This window comes from Pseudophryne corroboree, chromosome 4, assembly GCF_028390025.1.
Source record: "Pseudophryne corroboree isolate aPseCor3 chromosome 4, aPseCor3.hap2, whole genome shotgun sequence".
Classification (NCBI taxonomy): domain Eukaryota; kingdom Metazoa; phylum Chordata; class Amphibia; order Anura; family Myobatrachidae; genus Pseudophryne; species Pseudophryne corroboree.
In genome coordinates, this window is record NC_086447.1 from 718,893,852 (window position 1) to 718,915,384 (window position 21,533).

Genomic DNA, 21,533 nt, shown 5'->3' on the forward strand with positions numbered 1-21,533 from the left:
ATTGATCCTGTATGCACCCAACAAGCTGGGTGCTCCTGCTTCTAAGCAGACTATTGCTCGCTGGATCTGTAGCACGATTCAACTTGCACATTCTGCGGCTGGAATGCCGCACCCTAAATCTGTAAAAGCCCATTCCACGAGGAAAGTGGGCTCTTCTTGGGCGGCTGCCCGAGGGGTCTCTGCTTTACAAATTTGCCGAGCTGTTACTTGGTCGGGTTAAAACACTCTTGCAAGAGTCTACAAGTTTGATACCCTGGCTGAGGAGGACCTAGAGTTTGCTCATTCGGTGCTGCAGAGTCATTCGCGCTCTCCCGCCCGTTTGGGAGCTTTGGTATAATCCCCATGGTCCTTACGGAGTCCCAGCATCCACTTAGGACGTTAGAGAAAATAAGATTTTACTCACCGGTAAATCTATTTCTCGTAGTCCGTAGTGGATGCTGGGCGCCCATCCCAAGTGCGGATTGTCTGCAATACTTGTATATAGTTATTGCCTAACTAAAGGGTTATTGTTGAGCCATCTGTTGAGAGGCTCAGTTGTTATCATACTGTTAACTGGGTATAGTATCACGAGTTAAACGGTGTGATTGGTGTGGCTGGTATGAGTCTTACCCGGGATTCAAAATCCTTCCTTATTGTGTCAGCTCTTCCGGGCACAGTATCCTAACTGAGGTCTGGAGGAGGGTCTTAGTGGGAGGAGCCAGTGCACACCAGGTAGTCCTAAAGCTTTCTTTAGTTGTGCCCAGTCTCCTGCGGAGCCGCTAATCCCCATGGTCCTTACGGAGTCCCCAGCATCCACTACGGACTACGAGAAATAGATTTACCGGTGAGTAAAATCTTATTTTTAGGTTTAGTGTTCTTTTAATATAACATTGTACAATCAAGAGAAAAGTATTTTTGCTAGAACAAGGAGTGAAATGGGCAGAGGTCATTCAATAATTTAAATTATTATTTATTTTACATACCTGCAACAGTTTGTGTGGAATTATCCCAGGGCTCAGCAGTATTTTCCTACCTCGGATGAACCCGTTTGTGTTGATTGACATCGCTGGAGCACTGGCACTTTGCATTACCTACATGTTGATAGAAATTAAGTAAGTATACTTTACTTGTGCTGCATTCATATATAAAGTAACGGAGAGAGAATTGTAATGTTAAAAATTTGACTTTTGTACATTTATATTGTAATATGTTTCTCTCAAAATAAACTCCATTTCCAAAATATATATATGTGACTGACACTAAAAAGTGAGGATGAGCCAGTTTGTGTGTAAATGTCTAGTGGTATAAAACATATTTGCCGTATTTGGGCTCATACTCTTGCAAGGCACAATAAATGGCACACCAAGTTTACACTCACAATAACAAGCGATAGGCTTGTGAATGTGACACGTTTCTTCCCAATGGGAGCTGCCATGATGATTTCTCCAAATGTGCAGAACTGCATTGCATATGTAACTAGACCAATGTAACTATAATTCTATATGATAATGCTGCTACTCACCTCTATGGTGCGCCCGCATCCACTAGATGGCGCCTGACTGAGCAATTCAGGGGTTGCTCCGTTCGGAGACACACACACACACCTACTCACCTCAGCATGACAGAGCCCCAGCTCCCAGCAGCATTTTGACTGGCTGGTAGCTAGTGATAATATAAATGCTTGTTTATTTCTGAAGCACAATAGGCCTGGTTCAGAGTTAGGGGCAAGTAAAAAAAAATGCATTTTCACCCCTTGCAGTGCAACATGGATTGTTCTAGGAGCAAATTGCTCCTTTTTTATATGCTCCTACAGTAACTCTCTGAATCAGGCCTTATATGTGCACAAGGTAAAGAATGAGGATAGTCTGATACAGTGTACATTGCTGTTTATGAATACAGATTAATTAATTGGTAACGAGGTATGTATAGAAGCATCTGAGCAACTTTTTAATGAGCCTCTGGTAAAACAGAGCTGCTCTGATATTCCATAAGATAATTATTGTACATTCCTGAATTGAAGGTGCACAAATATTTTTTCAATGGAATCTGAGTTTATGATAAATGTTGACATATGTCTCCCGATGTTTGGGTGACTGTGAATGATTGTAGTAAGTAAGTAATGTAATTCTGTATGTCTATATATTCTATAAATATTAGGCCTTGTTATATTCCTGTTACAGGCTATGAGGGGATAATGTTGCTATTCCTGATTGTGGCTTACCTGGCTCCCAATATGGCATTTTTATGACTATAGGCAGTGGATGTGCAGTAAAGCAATGGGCAGAACAAGGGATGTTTTACCATAAAATTCTACAGGTCTTATCCCATGTGAGTGGTTCTGGTTTAATTCTGAGATTCAAATTAATTTAGTGGATGTAGAAGAACCCACACCTCACCAAAAGAAAAGAAATTCCTTTGTTTGGAGCACTCTTTTTAATGATATATATGAATTGGTGAAAAATTTATTAAAACTTAGCTTTTATTATTCATTACTTGACTAAAAAATGAAAGGGGTATGCTATAAGTATCAATTGATGAGTCCCCTTGTAAACAGTGGTAAAAATCTATAAATGGGAGCAAATACTGTCGTTTTTAAAATGATGTATTTTGCTCAAAAAATAATAATGAAAAGACAATGATAGTGATCTATCAGACTATTCAGATAAGCAGCAGTAGTGATATTTTTCTATACTTAAATATCGCAAATAAATTCAGACCAATTATATGCGTCTGGATTTTATCAAGCGGTGTGAATAATGCTGGATATCTTCTTAGGATCAGCTTCTCCCCACACTTCAGTAAAACTTGTGCACAAAGGACTGATACCTTTTCCATAGATATGAAACAGAAATGTAATCCATATCTGTGTTCGTGAATAAAGAATACATGGTTGCAATTTGACTATGCTGGGCACCTCATCCGCATGTTTAGTTCATATGTATCCTTTTTGTGTGTTCTTAAACAAGAACCTAACACATGTTGTATCCAATAATGTATGGAACAGATGCTGGTGCATAGATAGCCACCTTATGTTGGGACCAAATTCCAGTCACAATGTAGCAAAACCACGTGAATCAATCAGCACATAATCACATTTGAAAACAGGGTTTCTCTAACGTCCTAAGTGGATGCTGGGGACTCCGTAAGGACCATGGGGAATAGCGGCTCCGCAGGAGACTGGGCACATCTAAAGAAAGCTTTAGGACTATCTGGTGTGCACTGGCTCCTCCCCCTTTGACCCTCCTCCAAGCCTCAGTTAGATCTCTGTGCCCGAACGAGAAGGGTGCACACTAGGGGCTCTCCTGAGCTTCTTAGTGAAAGTTTTAGTTTAGGTTTTTTATTTTCAGTGAGACCTGCTGGCAACAGGCTCACTGCATCGAGGGACTAAGGGGAGAAGAAGCGAACTCACCTGCGTGCAGAGTGGATTGGGCTTCTTAGGCTACTGGACATTAGTTCCAGAGGGACGATCACAGGCCCAGCTTGGATGGGTCCCTGAGCCGCGCCGCCGGCCCCCTTACAGAGCCAGAAGGCAGAAGAGGTCCGGAAAATCGGCGGCAGAAGACGTCCTGTCTTCAACAAGGTAGCGCACAGCACTGCAGCTGTGCGCCATTGCTCTCAGCACACTTCACACTCCGGTCACTGAGGGTGCAGGGCGCTGGGGGGGGGCGCCCTGAGACGCAATAATAAACACCTTGGATGGCAAAAAATGCATCACATATAGCTCCTGGGCTATATGGATGCATTTAACCCCTGCCAAAATACATAAAAAAGCGGGAGATAAGGCCGCCGATAAGGGGGCGGAGCCTATCTCCTCAGCACACTGGCGCCATTTTCCCTCACAGCTCCGTTGGAGGGAAGCTCCCTGGCTCTCCCCTGCAGTCACTACACTACAGAAAGGGTTAAAAAAGAGAGGGGGGCACAAATTAGGCGCAGTATTAACTATACAGCAGCTATAAGGTGAAAAACACTTATATAAGGTTATCCCTATATATATATATATATATATATATATATATAGCGCTCTGGTGTGTGCTGGCAAACTCTCCCTCTGTCTCCCCAAAGGGCTAGTGGGGTCCTGTCCTCTATCAGAGCATTCCCTGTGTGTGTGCTGTATGTCGGTACTTTTGTGTCGACATGTATGAGGAGAAAAATGATGTGGAGACGGAGCAGATTGCCTGTAATAGTGATGTCACCCCCTAGGGGGTCGACACCTGAGTGGATGAACTGTTGGAAGAAATTACGTGACAGTGTCAGCTCTGTATAAAAGACAGTGGTTGACATGAGACAGCCGGCTACTCAGCTTGTGCCTGTCCAGACGTCTCATAGGCCGTCAGGGGCTCTAAAGCGCCCGTTACCTCAGATGGCAGATATAGACGCCGACACGGATACTGACTCCAGTGTCGACGGTGAAGAGACAAATGTGACTTCCAGTAGGGCCACACGTTACATGATTGAGGCAATGAAAAATGTTTTACACATTTCTGATAATACGAGTACCACCAAAAAGGGGTATTATGTTCGGTGAGGAAAAACTACCTGTAGTTTTCCTGAATCTGAGAAATTAAATGAGGTGTGTGATGATGCGTGGGTTTCCCCCGATAACAACTGATAATTTCTAAAATGTTATTGGCATTATATCCTTTCCCGCCAGAGGTTAGGGTGCGTTGGGAAACACCCCCTAGGGTGGATAAAGCGCTCACACGCTTGTAAGGGCTCTATCCTCTCCTGAGATGGCCGCCCTTAAGGATCCTGCTGATAGAAAGCAGGAGGGTATCCTAAAATGTATTTACACACATACTGGTGTTATACTGCGACCAGCAATCGCCTCAGCCTGGATGTGCAGTGCTGGGTTGGCGTGGTCGGATTCCCTGACTGAAAATATTGATACCCTAGATAGGGACAGTATATTTTTGCCTATAGAGCATTTGAAAGATGCATTTCTATATATGCGTGATGCACAGCGGAATATTTGCCGACTGGCATCAAGTCTAAGTGCGTTGTCCATTTCTACCAGTAGAGGGTTATGGACACGTCAGTGGTCAGGTGATGCGTATTCCAAACGGCATTTGGAAGTATTGCCTTATTAAGGGGAGGAGTTATTTGGGTCGGTCTTTCAGACCTGGTGGCCACGGCAACAGCTGGGAAATCCACGTTTGTACCCCAGGTCGCCTCTCAACATGAGAAGACGCCGTATTATCAGGCGCAGTCTTTTCGTGGATAAGCGGGCAAAAGGTTCCTCATTTCTGCCCCGTGACAGAGGGAGAGGAAAAAGGCTGCAGAAATCAGCCAGTTCCCAGGAACAGAAGCCCTCTCCCGCCTCTGCCAAGCCCTCAGTATGACGCTGGGGCTTTACAAGCAGAATCAGGCACGGTGGGGGGCCCGTCTCAGTGAATTTCAGCGCGCAGTGGGCTCACTCGCAAGTAGACCCCTGGATCCTTCAGGTGATATCTCAGGGGTACAAATTAGAATTTGAGACGTCTCCCCCTCGCCGTTTCCTAAAGTCGGCTTTACCGATGTCTCCTTCTGACAGGGAGACTGTTTTGGAAGCCATTCACAAGCTGTATTCCCAGCAGGTGATAATCAAGGTACCCCTCCTGCAACAGGGAACGGGGTATTATTCCACACTGTTGTGGTACCGAAGCCGGACGGCTCGGTGAGACCGATTCTAAATCTAAAATCTTTGAACACTTACATACAGAGGTTCAAATTCAAGATTGAGTCACTCAGAGCAGTGATTGCGAACCTGGAAGAAGGGGACTACATGATGTCTCGGGACATCAAGGATGCTTACCTTCATGTCAAAATTTACCCTTCTCACCAAGGGTACCTCAGGTTTATGGTACAGAACTGTCACTATCAGTTCAGACGCTGCCGTATGGATGGTCCACGGCACCCCGGGTCTTTACCAAGGTAATGGCCGAAATGATGATATTCCTTCAAAGGAAGGGAATTTTAGTTATCCCTTACTTGGACGATTCCCTGATAAGGGTAAGATCCAGGGAACAGTTGGAGATCGGTGTAGCACTATCTCAGGTAGTGTTGCTGCACAATATTCCAAAATCGCAGCTGGTTCCGACGACTTGTCTTCTGTTCCTAGGGATGATCCTGGACACAGTCCAGAAAAAGGTGTTTCTCCCGGAGGAGAAAGCCAGGGAGTTATCCGAGCTAGTCAGGAACCTCCTAAAACCAAGCCAAGTCTCAGTGCATCAATGCACAAGGGTTCTGGGTAAAATGGTGGCTTCCTACGAAGCAATCCCATTCGGCAGATTCCACGCAAGAACTTTCCAGTGGGACCTGCTGGACAAATGGTCCGGGTCGCATCTTCAGATGCATCAGCGGATAACTCAAGGGTGTCCCTCCTGTGGTGGTTGCAGAGTGCTTATCTTCTAGAGGGCCGCAGATTGGGCATTCAGGACTGGGTCCTGGTAACCACGGATGCCAGCCTGCGAGGCTGGGGAGCAGTCACACAGGGAAGGAATATCCAGGACTTATGGTCAAGCCTGGAGACATCACTTCACATAAATATCCTGACGCTAAGGGACATTTACAATGCTCTAAGCTTAGCAAGACCTCTGCTTCAAGGTCAGCCGGTGTTGATCCAGTCGGACAACATCACGGCAGTCACCCACGTAAACAGACAGGGTGGCACAAGAAGCAGGAGGGCAATGGCAGAAGCTGCAAGGATTCTTCGCTGGGCGGAAAATCATGTGATAGCACTGTCAGCAGTATTCATTCCGGGAGTGGACAACTGGGAAGCAGACTTCCTCAGCACGACCTCCACCCGGGAGAGTGGGGACTTCGCCCAGAAGTCTTCCACATGATTATAAACCGTTGGGAAAAACTCGACAGGTATTGCGCCAGGTCCAGGGACCCTCAGGCAATAGCTGTAGACGCTCTGGTAACACCGTGGGTGTACCAGTCAGGGTATGTGTTCCCTCCTCTGCCTCTCATACCCAAGGTACTGAGATTGATAAGATGGAGAGGAGTAAGCACTATATTCGTGGTTCCGGATTGGCCAAGAAGGATTTGGTAACCGGAACTTCAAGAGATGCTCACGGAGGATCCGTGGCCTCTACCTCTAAGAAGGGACCTGCTCCAGCAAGGACCCTGTCTGTTCCAAGACTTACCGTGGCTGCGTTTGACGGCATGGCGGTTGAACGCCGGATCCTGAAGAAAAAAAGGCATTCCGGATGAAGTCATCCCTATCCTGATCAAAGCCAGGAAGGATGTAACCGCAAAAACATTATCACCGCAATTGGCGAAAATATGTTGCGGGGTGCGAGGCCAGTAAGGCCCGATGGTGGAAATTCAACTGGGTCGATTCCTACATTTCCTGCAAACAGGAGTGTCTATGGGCCTGAAATTGGGGTCCATTAAGGTTCAAATTTCGGCCCTGTCAATTTTCTTCCAAAAAGAACTAGCTTCAGTCCCTGAAGTTCAGACGTTTGTAAAAGGGGTACTGCATATACAGCCTCCTTTTGTGCCTCCAGTGGCACTTTGGGATCTCAATGTAGTTTTGGGTTCCAAAAGTCACATTGGTTTGAACCACTTAAATCTGTGGAGTTAAAATATCTCACATGGAAAGTGGTCATGCTGTTGGCCCTGGCCTGGGCCAGGCGCGTGTCAGAATTGGCGGCTTTATCCTGAAAAAGCCCTTATCTGATGTTCCATTCGGACAGGGCGGAATTGAGGACTCGTCCTCAGTTTCTCCCTAAGGTGGTTTCAGCGTTTCACCTGAACCAACCTATTTGTGGTGCCTGCGGCTACTAGGGACTTGGAGGACTCCAAGTTGCTAGACGTTGTCAGGGCCCTGAAAATATATGTTTCCAGGAGGGCTGGAGTCAGGAAATCTGACTCGCTGTTTATCCTGTATGCACCCAACAAGCTGGGTGCTCCTGCTTCTAAGCAGACTATTGCTCGTTGGATTTGTAGTACAATTCAGCTTGCACATTCTGTGGCAGGCCTGCCACAGCCAAAAATCTGTAAATGCCCACTCCACAAGGAAGGTGGGCTCATCTTGGGCGACTGCCCGAGGGGTCTCGGCTTTACAACTTTGCCGAGCAGCTACTTGGTCAGGAGCAAATGCGTTTGTAAAATTATACAAAATTGATATCCTGGCTGAGGAGGACCTGGAGTTCTCTCATTTGGTGCTGCAGAGTCATCCGCACTCTCCCGCCCGTTTGGGAGCTTTGGTATAATCCCCATGGTCCTTACGGAGTCCCCAGCATCCACTTAGGACGTTAGAGAAAATAAGAATTTACTTACCGATAATTCTATTTCTCATAGTCCGTAGTGGATGCTGGGCGCCCATCCCAAGTGCGGATTGTCTGCAATACTTGTATATAGTTATTGCCTAACTAAAGGGTTATTGTTGAGCCATCTGTTGAGAGGCTCAGTTGTTATCATACTGTTAACTGGGTATAGTATCACGAGTTAAACGGTGTGATTGGTGTGGCAATACTTGTACATAGTTATTGTTACAAAAATCGGGTTATTATTGTTGTGAGCCATCTTTCAGAGGCTCCTCTGTTATCATGCTGTTGACTGGGTTCAGATCACAGGTTATACGGTGTGATTGGTGTGGCTGGTATGAGTCTTACCCGGGATTCAAAATCCTTCCTTATTGTGTACGCTCGTCCGGGCACAGTATCCTAACTGAGGCTTGGAGAAGGGTCATAGGGGGAGGAGCCAGTGCACACCAGGTAGTCCTAAAGCTTTCTTTAGATGTGCCCAGTCTCCTGCGGAGCCACTTTTCCCCATGGTCCTTACGGAGTCCCCAGCATCCACTACGGACTATGAGAAATAGAATTATCGGTGAGTAAATTCTTATTAACAATATACATTACAGATCCTGTACTCTTTGGTAATTTTCTGTATTCTGGAATCACATTACTGCATATGGACAGATATTATATTGTGGTATAACGAAAAAGGGGTAAAGAAAATAAGTATAGACACTATCTCTTTTTTTAGCTTTCACTTGTTAGGATTTTTCTATGTATTTTTTCTATTTGCAATAGGTATCAACCTCTTTGAATAATATGGCAATGAGCGATGTGTAACAAATGTGGATACACTAATATTTGAGATATCATTTAGTCTGTGCTCACAATGATATATACTAAAATCACTCTCTAATAGCAATATTATCTATTTAGCAGCAATTTAGGTGTGGGCAATTGCAGTTTAAATTTAAACCTTGCTCTAAAGAACAAGAGATTTATTTATCTTATCTCTCATAATTGAAGTTGAGAGCATCAATTTAATTTTTCACTGTTTATTATTTTTCCTCTCATTTCGGACTCTGGCCTTGGCCCAAGTGGCGCATTTAGACCCTGCAAGGCTCATAAGCATCAGGGCCCATCTAACACCACGACGGGGTCTTCAGCCAGCGTGCCTGTCTTTCTTATTTCAACAGGCACAGTCGACGGTCCCACTCTCATCTTTCCTCCGCTCTTGGATGAGGTCAGACAGCAGATGGGATCAGTTTACTAGAGTGTCTATACTTATTTTCTTTACCCCTTTTTCGTTATACCACAATATAATATCTGTCCATATGCAGTAATGTGATTCCAGAATACAGAAAATTACCAAAGAGTACATGATCTGTAATGTATATTGATACCCTGTTTTCAAATGTGATTATGTGCTGATTGATTCACGTGGTTTTGCTACATTGTGACTGGAATTTGGTCCCAACATAAGGTGGCTATCTATGCACCAGCATCTGTTCCATACATTATTGGATACAACATGTGTTAGGTTCTTGTTTAAGAACACACAAAAAGGATACATATGAACTAAACATGCGGATGAGGTGCCCAGCATAGTCAAATTGCAACCATGTATTCTTTATTCACGAACACAGATATGGATTACATTTCTGTTTCATCTCCATGGAAAAGGTATCAGTCCTTTGTGCACAAGTTTTACTGAAGTGTGGGGAGAAGCTGATCCTAAGAAGATATCCAGCGTTATTCACACCGCTTGATAAAATCCAGACGCATATAATTGGTCTGAATTCATTTGCGTTATTTAAGTATAGAAAAATATCACTACTGCTGCTTATCTGAATAGTCTGATAGATCACTATCATTGTCTTTTCATTATTATTTTTTGAGCAAAATACATAATTTTAAAAACAACATTATTTGCTCCCATTTATAGATTTTTACCACTGTTTACAAGGGGACTCATCAATTGATACTTATAGCATACCCCTTTCATTTTTTAGTCAAGTAATGAATAATAAAAGCTAAGTTTTAATAAATTTTTCACCAATTCATATATATCATTAAAAAAGAGTGCTCCAAACAAAGGAATTTATTTTCTTTTGGTGAGGTGTGGGTTCTTCTACATCCACTAAATTAATTTGTATTTGGTACATTATTCCTTGGAGCACCTCCAACGCTAGAATAGTTGCCCATGGGGGCCTAATTTTTCTTTTGTTTAGTTGGTTATCATTATTTAGTTAATTAATTATATTTAGTCTGGTGCAGGATAAACTTGCTTCGTTAATTCTCAGATTAATGTGGACATTCCTTGAAGACTAGTTTTAGAATTGCTTTATTAGGAGTATGTGTACAATATTGCGGTGACTTTTTAGAATGCTTTTCAGGTGTATTTGTTCACAATATCTGTAACACACAAAAGCACTAAACAACTTATTCTTCCATGATTATACTAGATTTACTGGTGCTGACTAAGGAGTTGGTTTTGTCACATTTTGTTATGTTAACTAAAACTGCAAAGGGCTTATACAAATCACGGTGTCCCTTGTAATTTGTCTGTGGTTAATATGAGAAGTCAGAACTGAGAAATTCTCTGATTATGTTTTTGCAGCAACTATTTTGCAGTGGACACCGCGTCAGCAGTCGCCATTGCTGTAATGACATTTGGCACCATGTATCCAATGAGCGTTTATAGTGGCAAAGTTCTGCTCCAAGTAAGTGCATTGCATTTCTGTTAAGGATGTAGTTTAGCAATATGTTAATATTTACGTACGTGTGTGTATGTATATATCGATGTAGCCATACTCCTCTTACTGTGATGCTGCATCACGCCATGCTGCATGGCGTGCTAGGCTGTGACTATTCGCAGCTGGTGATCACTTCATTAACACCTTTAGGAATTAATTGAGCGATCGATGGCTGCGAATAGTTGCAGCCTGGCACGCCACGCTGCCAGCCGTGTTACATCATGCTGTATCACAGTAAGACGAACATGGCTACGTATGTATGTGTGTGTGTGTGTGTGTGTGTGTGTATATATTAGAGATGAGCGGGTTCGGTTTCTCTGAATCCGAACCCGCCAGAACTTCATGTTTTTTTTCACGGGTCCGAGCGACTCGGATCTTCCCGCCTTGCTCGGTTAACCCGAGCGCGCCCGAACGTCATCATGACGCTGTCGGATTCTCGCGAGGCTCGGATTCTATCGCGAGACTCGGATTCTATATAAGGAGCCGCGCGTCGCCGCCATTTTCACACGTGCATTGAGATTGATAGGGAGAGGACGTGGCTGGCGTCCTCTCCATTTAGATTATAAGAGACTGAGAGAGATTTACTGGAGCTGACTAGGAGGAGTACTGTTACTGTAGAAGTGTAGAGACTGAGTGGAGAGAGTTTACTAGTGAGGACAGTGCAGTTTACTTTATAATCCGTTCTCTGCCTGAAAAAAGCGATACACAGCACACAGTGACTCAGTCACATACCATATCTGTGTGCACTGCTCAGGCTCAGGCCAGTGTGCTGCATCATCTATTATCTATATATAATATTATATATATCTGTCTGACTGCTCAGCTCACACAGCTTATAATTGTGGGGGAGACTGGGGAGCACTACTGCAGTGCCAGTTATAGGTTATAGCAGGAGCCAGGAGTACATAATATATTATATAGTGAGTGACCACCAGACACACAGTGCAGTTTATTTAATATATCCGTTCTCTGCCTGAAAAAAGCGATACACACAGTGACTCAGTCAGTCACATACCATATCTGTGTGCACTGCTCAGGCTCAGGCCAGTGTGCTGCATCATCTATTATCTATATATAATATTATATATATCTGTCTGACTGCTCAGCTCACACAGCTTATAATTGTGGGGGAGACTGGGGAGCACTACTGCAGTGCCAGTTATAGGTTATAGCAGGAGCCAGGAGTACATAATATATTATATAGTGAGTGACCACCAGACACACAGTGCAGTTTATTTAATATATCCGTTCTCTGCCTGAAAAAAGCGATACACACAGTGACTCAGTCAGTCACATACCATATCTGTGTGCACTGCTCAGGCTCAGGCCAGTGTGCTGCATCATCTATTATCTATATATAATATTATATATATCTGTCTGACTGCTCAGCTCACACAGCTTATAATTGTGGGGGAGACTGGGGAGCACTACTGCAGTGCCAGTTATAGGTTATAGCAGGAGCCAGGAGTACATAATATATTATATAGTGAGTGACCACCAGACACACAGTGCAGTTTATTTAATATATCCGTTCTCTGCCTGAAAAAAGCGATACACACAGTGACTCAGTCAGTCACATACCATATCTGTGTGCACTGCTCAGGCTCAGGCCAGTGTGCTGCATCATCTATATATATTATATATCTGTCTGACTGCTCAGCTCACACAGCTTATAATTGTGGGGGAGACTGGGGAGCACTACTGCAGTGCCAGTTATAGGTTATAGCAGGAGCCAGGAGTACATAATATATTATATAGTGAGTGACCACCAGACACACAGTGCAGTTTATTTAATATATCCGTTCTCTGCCTGAAAAAAGCGATACACACAGTGACTCAGTCAGTCACATACCATATCTGTGTGCACTGCTCAGGCTCAGGCCAGTGTGCTGCATCATCTATATATATTATATATCTGTCTGACTGCTCAGCTCACACAGCTTATAATTGTGGGGGAGACTGGGGAGCACTACTGCAGTGCCAGTTATAGGTTATAGCAGGAGCCAGGAGTACATATTATATTAAAATTAAACAGTGCACACTTTTGCTGCAGGAGTGCCACTGCCAGTGTGACTGACCAGTGACCTGACCACACTGACCACCAGTATAGTTAGTAGTATACTTATATTGTGATTGCCTGAAAAAGTTAAACACTCGTCGTGTGACTTCACTTGTGTGGTTTTTTTTTTTTTATTCTATAAAAATAAAACTCATTCTGCTGACAGACAGTGTCCAGCAGGTCCGTCATTATATAATATATAATATATACCTGTCCGGCTGCAGTAGTGATATATATATATTTTTTATATCATTTATCATCCAGTCGCAGCAGACACAGTACGGTAGTTCACGGCTGTGGCTACCTCTGTGTCTCTGCACTCGGCAGGCAGTCCGTCCATAATTGTAATACCACCTAACCGTGGATTTTTTTCATTCTTCTTTATACATACATAGTTACATAGACATCTTCTCTTTATCAACCAGTCTATATTAGCTGCAGACACAGTACAGTACGGTAGTTCACGGCTGTGGCTACCTCTGTGTCTGCACTCGGCAGGCAGTCCGTCCATAATTGTATACCACCTAACCGTGGTTTTTTTTCATTCTTCTTTATACATACATAGTTACATAGACATCTTCTCTTTATCAACCAGTCTATATTAGCTGCAGACACAGTACAGTACGGTAGTTCACGGCTGTGGCTACCTCTGTGTCTGCACTCGGCAGGCAGTCCGTCCATAATTGTATACCACCTAACCGTGGATTTTTTTCAGTCTTCTTTATACATACATAGTTACATAGACATCTTCTCTTTATCAACCAGTCTATATTAGCTGCAGACACAGTACAGTACGGTAGTTCACGGCTGTGGCTACCTCTGTGTCTGCAGTCGGCAGGCAGTCCATAATTGTATACTAGTATCCATCTCCATTGTTTACCTGAGGTGCCTTTTAGTTGTGCCTATTAAAATATGGAGAACAAAAATGTTGAGGTTCCAAAATTAGGGAAAGATCAAGATCCACTTCCACCTCGTGCTGAAGCTGCTGCCACTAGTCATGGCCGAGACGATGAAATGCCAGCAACGTCGTCTGCCAAGGCCGATGCCCAATGTCATAGTACAGAGCATGTCAAATCCAAAACACCAAATATCAGAAAAAAAAGGACTCCAAAACCTAAAATAAAATTGTCGGAGGAGAAGCGTAAACTTGCCAATATGCCATTTACCACACGGAGTGGCAAGGAACGGCTGAGGCCCTGGCCTATGTTCATGGCTAGTGGTTCAGCTTCACATGAGGATGGAAGCACTCAGCCTCTCGCTAGAAAAATGAAAAGACTCAAGCTGGCAAAAGCAGCACAGCAAAGAACTGTGCATTCTTCGAAATCCCAAATCCACAAGGAGAGTCCAATTGTGTCGGTTGCGATGCCTGACCTTCCCAACACTGGACGTGAAGAGCATGCGCCTTCCACCATTTGCACGCCCCCTGCAAGTGCTGGAAGGAGCACCCGCAGTCCAGTTCCTGATAGTCAGATTGAAGATGTCAGTGTTGAAGTACACCAGGATGAGGAGGATATGGGTGTTGCTGGCGCTGGGGAGGAAATTGACCAGGAGGATTCTGATGGTGAGGTGGTTTGTTTAAGGCAGGCACCCGGGGAGACACCTGTTGTCCGTGGGAGGAATATGGCCGTTGACATGCCAGGTGAAAATACCAAAAAAATCAGCTCTTCGGTGTGGAGGTATTTCACCAGAAATGCGGACAACAGGTGTCAAGCCGTGTGTTCCCTTTGTCAAGCTGTAATAAGTAGGGGTAAGGACGTTAACCACCTCGGAACATCCTCCCTTATACGTCACCTGCAGCGCATTCATAATAAGTCAGTGACAAGTTCAAAAACTTTGGGTGACAGCGGAAGCAGTCCACTGACCAGTAAATCCCTTCCTCTTGTAACCAAGCTCACGCAAACCACCCCACCAACTCCCTCAGTGTCAATTTCCTCCTTCCCCAGGAATGCCAATAGTCCTGCAGGCCATGTCACTGGCAATTCTGACGAGTCCTCTCCTGCCTGGGATTCCTCCGATGCATCCTTGCGTGTAACGCCTACTGCTGCTGGCGCTGCTGTTGTTGCCGCTGGGAGTCGATGGTCATCCCAGAGGGGAAGTCGTAAGCCCACTTGTACTACTTCCAGTAAGCAATTGACTGTTCAACAGTCCTTTGCGAGGAAGATGAAATATCACAGCAGTCATCCTACTGCAAAGCGGATAACTGAGGCCTTGACAACTATGTTGGTGTTAGACGTGCGTCCGGTATCCGCCGTTAGTTCACAGGGAACTAGACAATTTATTGAGGCAGTGTGCCCCCGTTACCAAATACCATCTAGGTTCCACTTCTCTAGGCAGGCGATACCGAGAATGTACACGGACGTCAGAAAAAGACTCACCAGTGTCCTAAAAAATGCAGTTGTACCCAATGTCCACTTAACCACGGACATGTGGACAAGTGGAGCAGGGCAGGGTCAGGACTATATGACTGTGACAGCCCACTGGGTAGATGTATGGACTCCCGCCGCAAGAACAGCAGCGGCGGCACCAGTAGCAGCATCTCGCAAACGCCAACTCTTTCCTAGGCAGGCTACGCTTTGTATCACCGCTTTCCAGAATACGCACACAGCTGAAAACCTCTTACGGCAACTGAGGAAGATCATCGCGGAATGGCTTACCCCAATTGGACTCTCCTGTGGATTTGTGGCATCGGACAACGCCAGCAATATTGTGTGTGCATTAAATATGGGCAAATTCCAGCACGTCCCATGTTTTGCACATACCTTGAATTTGGTGGTGCAGAATTTTTAAAAAAACGACAGGGGCGTGCAAGAGATGCTGTCGGTGGCCAGAAGAATTGCGGGACACTTTCGGCGTACAGGCACCACGTACAGAAGACTGGAGCACCACCAAAAACTACTGAACCTGCCCTGCCATCATCTGAAGCAAGAAGTGGTAACGAGGTGGAATTCAACCCTCTATATGCTTCAGAGGTTGGAGGAGCAGCAAAAGGCCATTCAAGCCTATACAATTGAGCACGATATAGGAGGTGGAATGCACCTGTCTCAAGTGCAGTGGAGAATGATTTCAACGTTGTGCAAGGTTCTGATGCCCTTTGAACTTGCCACACGTGAAGTCAGTTCAGACACTGCCAGCCTGAGTCAGGTCATTCCCCTCATCAGGCTTTTGCAGAAGAAGCTGGAGGCATTGAAGAAGGAGCTAAAAGGGAGCGATTCCGCTAGGCATGTGGGACTTGTGGATGCAGCCCTTAATTCGCTTAACAAGGATTCACGGGTGGTCAATCTGTTGAAATCAGAGCACTACATTTTGGCCACCGTGCTCGATCCTAGATTTAAAGCCTACCTTGGATCTCTCTTTCCGGCAGACACAAGTCTGCTGGGGTTGAAAGACCTGCTGGTGACAAAATTGTCAAGTCAAGCGGAACGCGACCTGTCAACATCTCCTCCTTCACATTCTCCCGCAACTGGGGGTGCGAGGAAAAGGCTCAGAATTCCGAGCCCACCCGCTGGCGGTGATGCAGGGCAGTCTGGAGCGACTGCTGATGCTGACATCTGGTCCGGACTGAAGGACCTGACAACGATTACGGACATGTCGTCTACTGTCACTGCATATGATTCTCTCAACATTGATAGAATGGTGGAGGATTATATGAGTGACCGCATCCAAGTAGGCACGTCACACAGTCCGTACTTATACTGGCAGGAAAAAGAGGCAATTTGGAGGCCCTTGCACAAACTGGCTTTATTCTACCTAAGTTGCCCTCCCACAAGTGTGTACTCCGAAAGAGTGTTTAGTGCCGCCGCTCACCTTGTCAGCAATCGGCGTACGAGGTTACATCCAGAAAATGTGGAGAAGATGATGTTCATTAAAATGAATTATAATCAATTCCTCCGCGGAGACATTGACCAGCAGCAATTGCCTCCACAAAGTACACAGGGAGCTGAGATGGTGGATTCCAGTGGGGACGAATTGATAATCTGTGAGGAGGGGGATGTACACGGTGATATATCGGAGGGTGATGATGAGGTGGACATCTTGCCTCTGTAGAGCCAGTTTGTGCAAGGAGAGATTAATTGCTTCTTTTTTGGGGGGGGGGGTCCAAACCAACCCGTCATATCAGTCACAGTCGTGTGGCAGACCCTGTCACTGAAATGATGGGTTGGTTAAAGTGTGCATGTCCTGTTTTGTTTATACAACATAAGGGTGGGTGGGAGGGCCCAAGGACAATTCCATCTTGCACCTCTTTTTTCTTTTCTTTTTCTTTGCATCATGTGCTGATTGGGGAGGGTTTTTTGGAAGGGACATCCTGCGTGACACTGCAGTGCCACTCCTAGATGGGCCCGGTGTTTGTGTCGGCCACTAGGGTCGCTAATCTTACTCACACAGTCAGCTACCTCATTGCGCCTCTTTTTTTCTTTGCGTCATGTGCTGTTTGGGGAGGGTTTTTTGGAAGGGACATCCTGCGTGACACTGCAGTGCCACTCCTAGATGGGCCCGGTGTTTGTGTCGGCCACTAGGGTCGCTAATCTTACTCACACAGCTACCTCATTGCGCCTCTTTTTTTCTTTGCGTCATGTGCTGTTTGGGGAGGGTTTTTTGGAAGGGACATCCTGCGTGACACTGCAGTGCCACTCCTAGATGGGCCCGGTGTTTGTGTCGGCCACTAGGGTCGCTAATCTTACTCACACAGCTACCTCATTGCGCCTCTTTTTTTCTTTGCGTCATGTGCTGTTTGGGGAGGGTTTTTTGGAAGGGCCATCCTGCGTGACACTGCAGTGCCACTCCTAGATGGGCCCGGTGTTTGTGTCGGCCACTAGGGTCGCTAATCTTACTCACACAGCTACCTCATTGCGCCTCTTTTTTTCTTTGCGTCATGTGCTGTTTGGGGAGGGTTTTTTGGAAGGGACATCCTGCGTGACACTGCAGTGCCACTCCTAGATGGGCCCGGTGTTTGTGTCGGCCACTAGGGTCGCTTATCTTACTCACACAGCGACCTCGGTGCAAATTTTGGGACTAAAAATAATATTGTGAGGTGTGAGGTATTCAGAATAGACTGAAAATGAGTGTAAATTATGGTTTTTGAGGTTAATAATACTTTGGGATCAAAATGACCCCCAAATTCTATGATTTAAGCTGTTTTTTAGTGTTTTTTGAAAAAAACACCCGAATCCAAAACACACCCGAATCCGACAAAAAAAATTCGGTGAGGTTTTGCCAAAACGCGTTCGAACCCAAAACACGGCCGCGGAACCGAACCCAAAACCAAAACACAAAACCCGAAAAATTTCAGGCGCTCATCTCTAGTATATATATATATATATATATATATATATATATATATATTTATTCAATAGAGATGGAACAAGCGCCTCATGGTGCAATAACTTCTCAATTCGTTGAGTAAACAAACACTCATATAGGTAATCTGCGCACTAGATAGTTAATTTAATTGTGCATATCACACTCGGTAGTTTATTTGCTTTATATGCCGGCCTCCGTAATGGCTGCGCTCTGTGTCTTTTCAGCCAATGGGATACTCTGCCATTGGCTGAATAGACACTGAGCACAGCCGGGCTGTGTCCTCTGTGCTGCCTCGTTACAGATTCCTGCATTCCACTGTCTATGGTTTAACTGCATTCTTTAAGCATGGTGGTGGGGTGTGGATGGGGACAGAATACAGGTTTTGTCTGAGAGTCATCACTATAACACCTTTGTGGTTTCCAGAAAAAGCCCTGAGGCTCTGGCTTACTCTCAATGGCTGGAACACCGTAAGCCTGAGATGTGTTTGAGGCATTATGATTTCACAGTGTATTCTGCTTATTTTTGCAGACTGAGCACAGTTGTGTGGGTGTAAATAGAGAGAAGTTGATGGAACGTGGTTCTGTGTTTTATAGTAGAATTGTTGCGTACATTGCACAGCTTGTGACATGTATTAGTCTTGCTGCCTCTGAATCATCTGTTAGTAGTAGGGCATTGGTGTGCTTACAAGGGTTTAGTCAATGTGCTGTGGTTTGAATATGTTCACCGGAGCCTCGAGGATTGCAGTCTGTTGTAAATACTTTATACCAAGGAAAGGGCCCTAGGAAATTGCAAACTGTCCCAGAGTGGGGTGTATGTAAATGCACCCATCTTTAACAAAAGTTCAGGCGTGTAGTTTCTATCACCCTACAGCATTTTCTGCCTCTTGTAGCAATAAATAATGGAACTGTGAAGAACTGCTAATACAGTGAGTGCTAGTAAATAAAAATCTTACAATAAGATGGCCCTAAATCTCTGCCGTGGTCAATGTATTTAGGAGTCTATGTTGGAAAATGTTGTCTTTTTTTTCTGCTCCGTCCAGTGCAGTTGCCTCTGTATAAATGCCAGCGTCTCAGTATGTTCAGCTAAAAGCCTACAGAATATGCATGGGAATTAATGGATAGTAACAGATAATCCATATTTTTCTCTTTTTAAGACAACACCACCTCATGTCATTGGCCAGCTTGATAAGCTTCTTCGAGAGGTAAGTTTACATAAAAACTGAGGTAAAATATAGAGATACGTTTGAGAAACCATTTTAAGGGAACAGGTAAATGCAAGGCTATTCTTGGCTCTTAAAGAGCCCCTGTCACTTGCACACTGTGGAGGAAGCCATTTTGTATACTGAATCAATGTTTTTAAGGATACCACTTTGCCAAGATCCAGTGGTTCATTAAATGCCTTAGTGTGACATCACTGACATCTACTGAAGTGATCATAATTTTTATGACTAGTGAACCAGCTGAGGTGAGTCATATGGACAGGGCTATAAATGAACTAGAATAAGGAGTCATGATGATGGTGGAAGTGTCCATAACATGTAATGTGTTAGTCATTTGAGATCCATTTAGGACAGTTTTGTTATTTTGACCAGTATATCTGTTTGTTTGGTTTGGCTTTGCAATCATCTACATGAGCTTTCTTAGTAAGTTATTGGAATTAATGCATTTTAGTATAATGTAAATTGATGAGTAAAGCAGGACATTGCAAAGTGCAAACAATTCTGTAGTATTGCTAGGCATGCATTTTGCACTTTACAATTTTGCCTCTGGGTGGCACTGTTTTCTGTAAGTGCATCTGTAAAATCAATTTAACACATACCTAGCCTTACTAATACAGGTTGAGTCTCCCTTATCCAAAATGCTTGGGACCAGAGGTATTTTGGATATGGGATTTTTCCGTATTTTGGAATAATTGCATACCATAATGAGATATCATGGTGATGGGACCTAAATCTAAGCACAGAATGCATTTATGTTACATATACACCTTATACACACAGCCTGAAGGTAATTTTAGCCAATATTTTTTATAACTTTGTGCATTAAACAAAGTGTGTCTACATTCACACAATTCATTTATGTTTCATATACACCTTATACACACAGCCTGAAGGTCTTTTAATACAATATTTTTAATAACTTTGTGTATTAAACAAAGTTTGTGTACATTGAGCCATCAAAAAACAAAGGTTTCACTATCTCACTCTCACTCAAAAAAGTCCGTATTTCGGAATATTCCGTATTTCGGAATATTTGGATATGGGATACTCAACCTGTATTAACATTACTATAATAGTTACTTAACCATGCCTTGCAATAGTGGAATAAATTGGATTACCCATACTACAACAAAGGACATTTTTTTATTTTGTGGGGGATTTTTTTGTGTTTGGGTGAAGGGATTTTTAAATCTTCTTTTTATTAAATAGGATACCTAGTCACTTGACTGCTGTAGGTGGGAGACAATAGCTATTCTTACAGATTAATTAATTTTCATTTCATTGTACAGAAACGAACTTTTACTTTTTATGCAGCGTATTTTCAGTCCTTCTAATTGGCTGGCTAGAAAGTTATGGTCCTCCGTGTTTCTGTTTTCTTGCTTTAGGATCATTTTATTTCTTATTAAAGTTTGCACTGCTGAATTGCTTTAATGCTAAGGTCCTTTTACTATTAAAGACTTGACTTTAGCAGGTACAGCTTTCCTTTTGGGCTATGGGTCTAATTCATGTTTGTAAGTAAAGCAAAAAAATACACAACTGGGCAAAACCATGCTGTTCGGCAGGTGGGGCAGATGTAACATGCAGAGAGATTTAGATTTGGGTAGGTTATATTTTTTCTGTGCACAGTAAATACTGGCTGCTTTTGCATGTAGCCCACAAATGTTATATAGCTTTATTTTTACACTGCAATTTAGTTATCAGTTTGAACACACCCCACCTAAATCTAACTCTCTCTGCACATGGTACATCTGCCCCACCTGCAGTGCAATATGGTTTTGCCCAGTTGTCTGCTTTTCTCTTACGTCCTAGAGGATGCTGGGGACTCCGTAAGGACCATGGGGTATAGACGGGCTCCGCAGGAGACATGGGCACTATAAAGAACTTTAGAAAGGGTGTGCACTGGCTCCTCCCTCTATGCCCCTCCTCCAGACCTCAGTTAGATCCTGTGCCCAGAAGAGATTGGGTGCACTACAGGGGAGCTCTCCTGAGTTTCTCTGAAA

The 21,533-nt window shown here is 44.2% G+C and overlaps 1 protein-coding gene across 2 annotated transcripts in view; it reads left to right on the plus strand.

Moving 5' to 3' along the window:
- Positions 1–21,533, plus strand: part of SLC30A6 (solute carrier family 30 member 6) — a 146,445-nt gene that overhangs the window by 86,470 nt on the left and 38,442 nt on the right. For both annotated transcript variants that reach the window (XM_063918028.1, XM_063918029.1), the window contains exons 10-12: positions 972–1,091; positions 10,822–10,924; positions 19,468–19,515. In XM_063918028.1, coding sequence (XP_063774098.1) covers positions 972–1,091; positions 10,822–10,924; positions 19,468–19,515 — 271 coding nt within the window. The remainder of the gene's footprint in view (positions 1–971; positions 1,092–10,821; positions 10,925–19,467; positions 19,516–21,533) is intronic.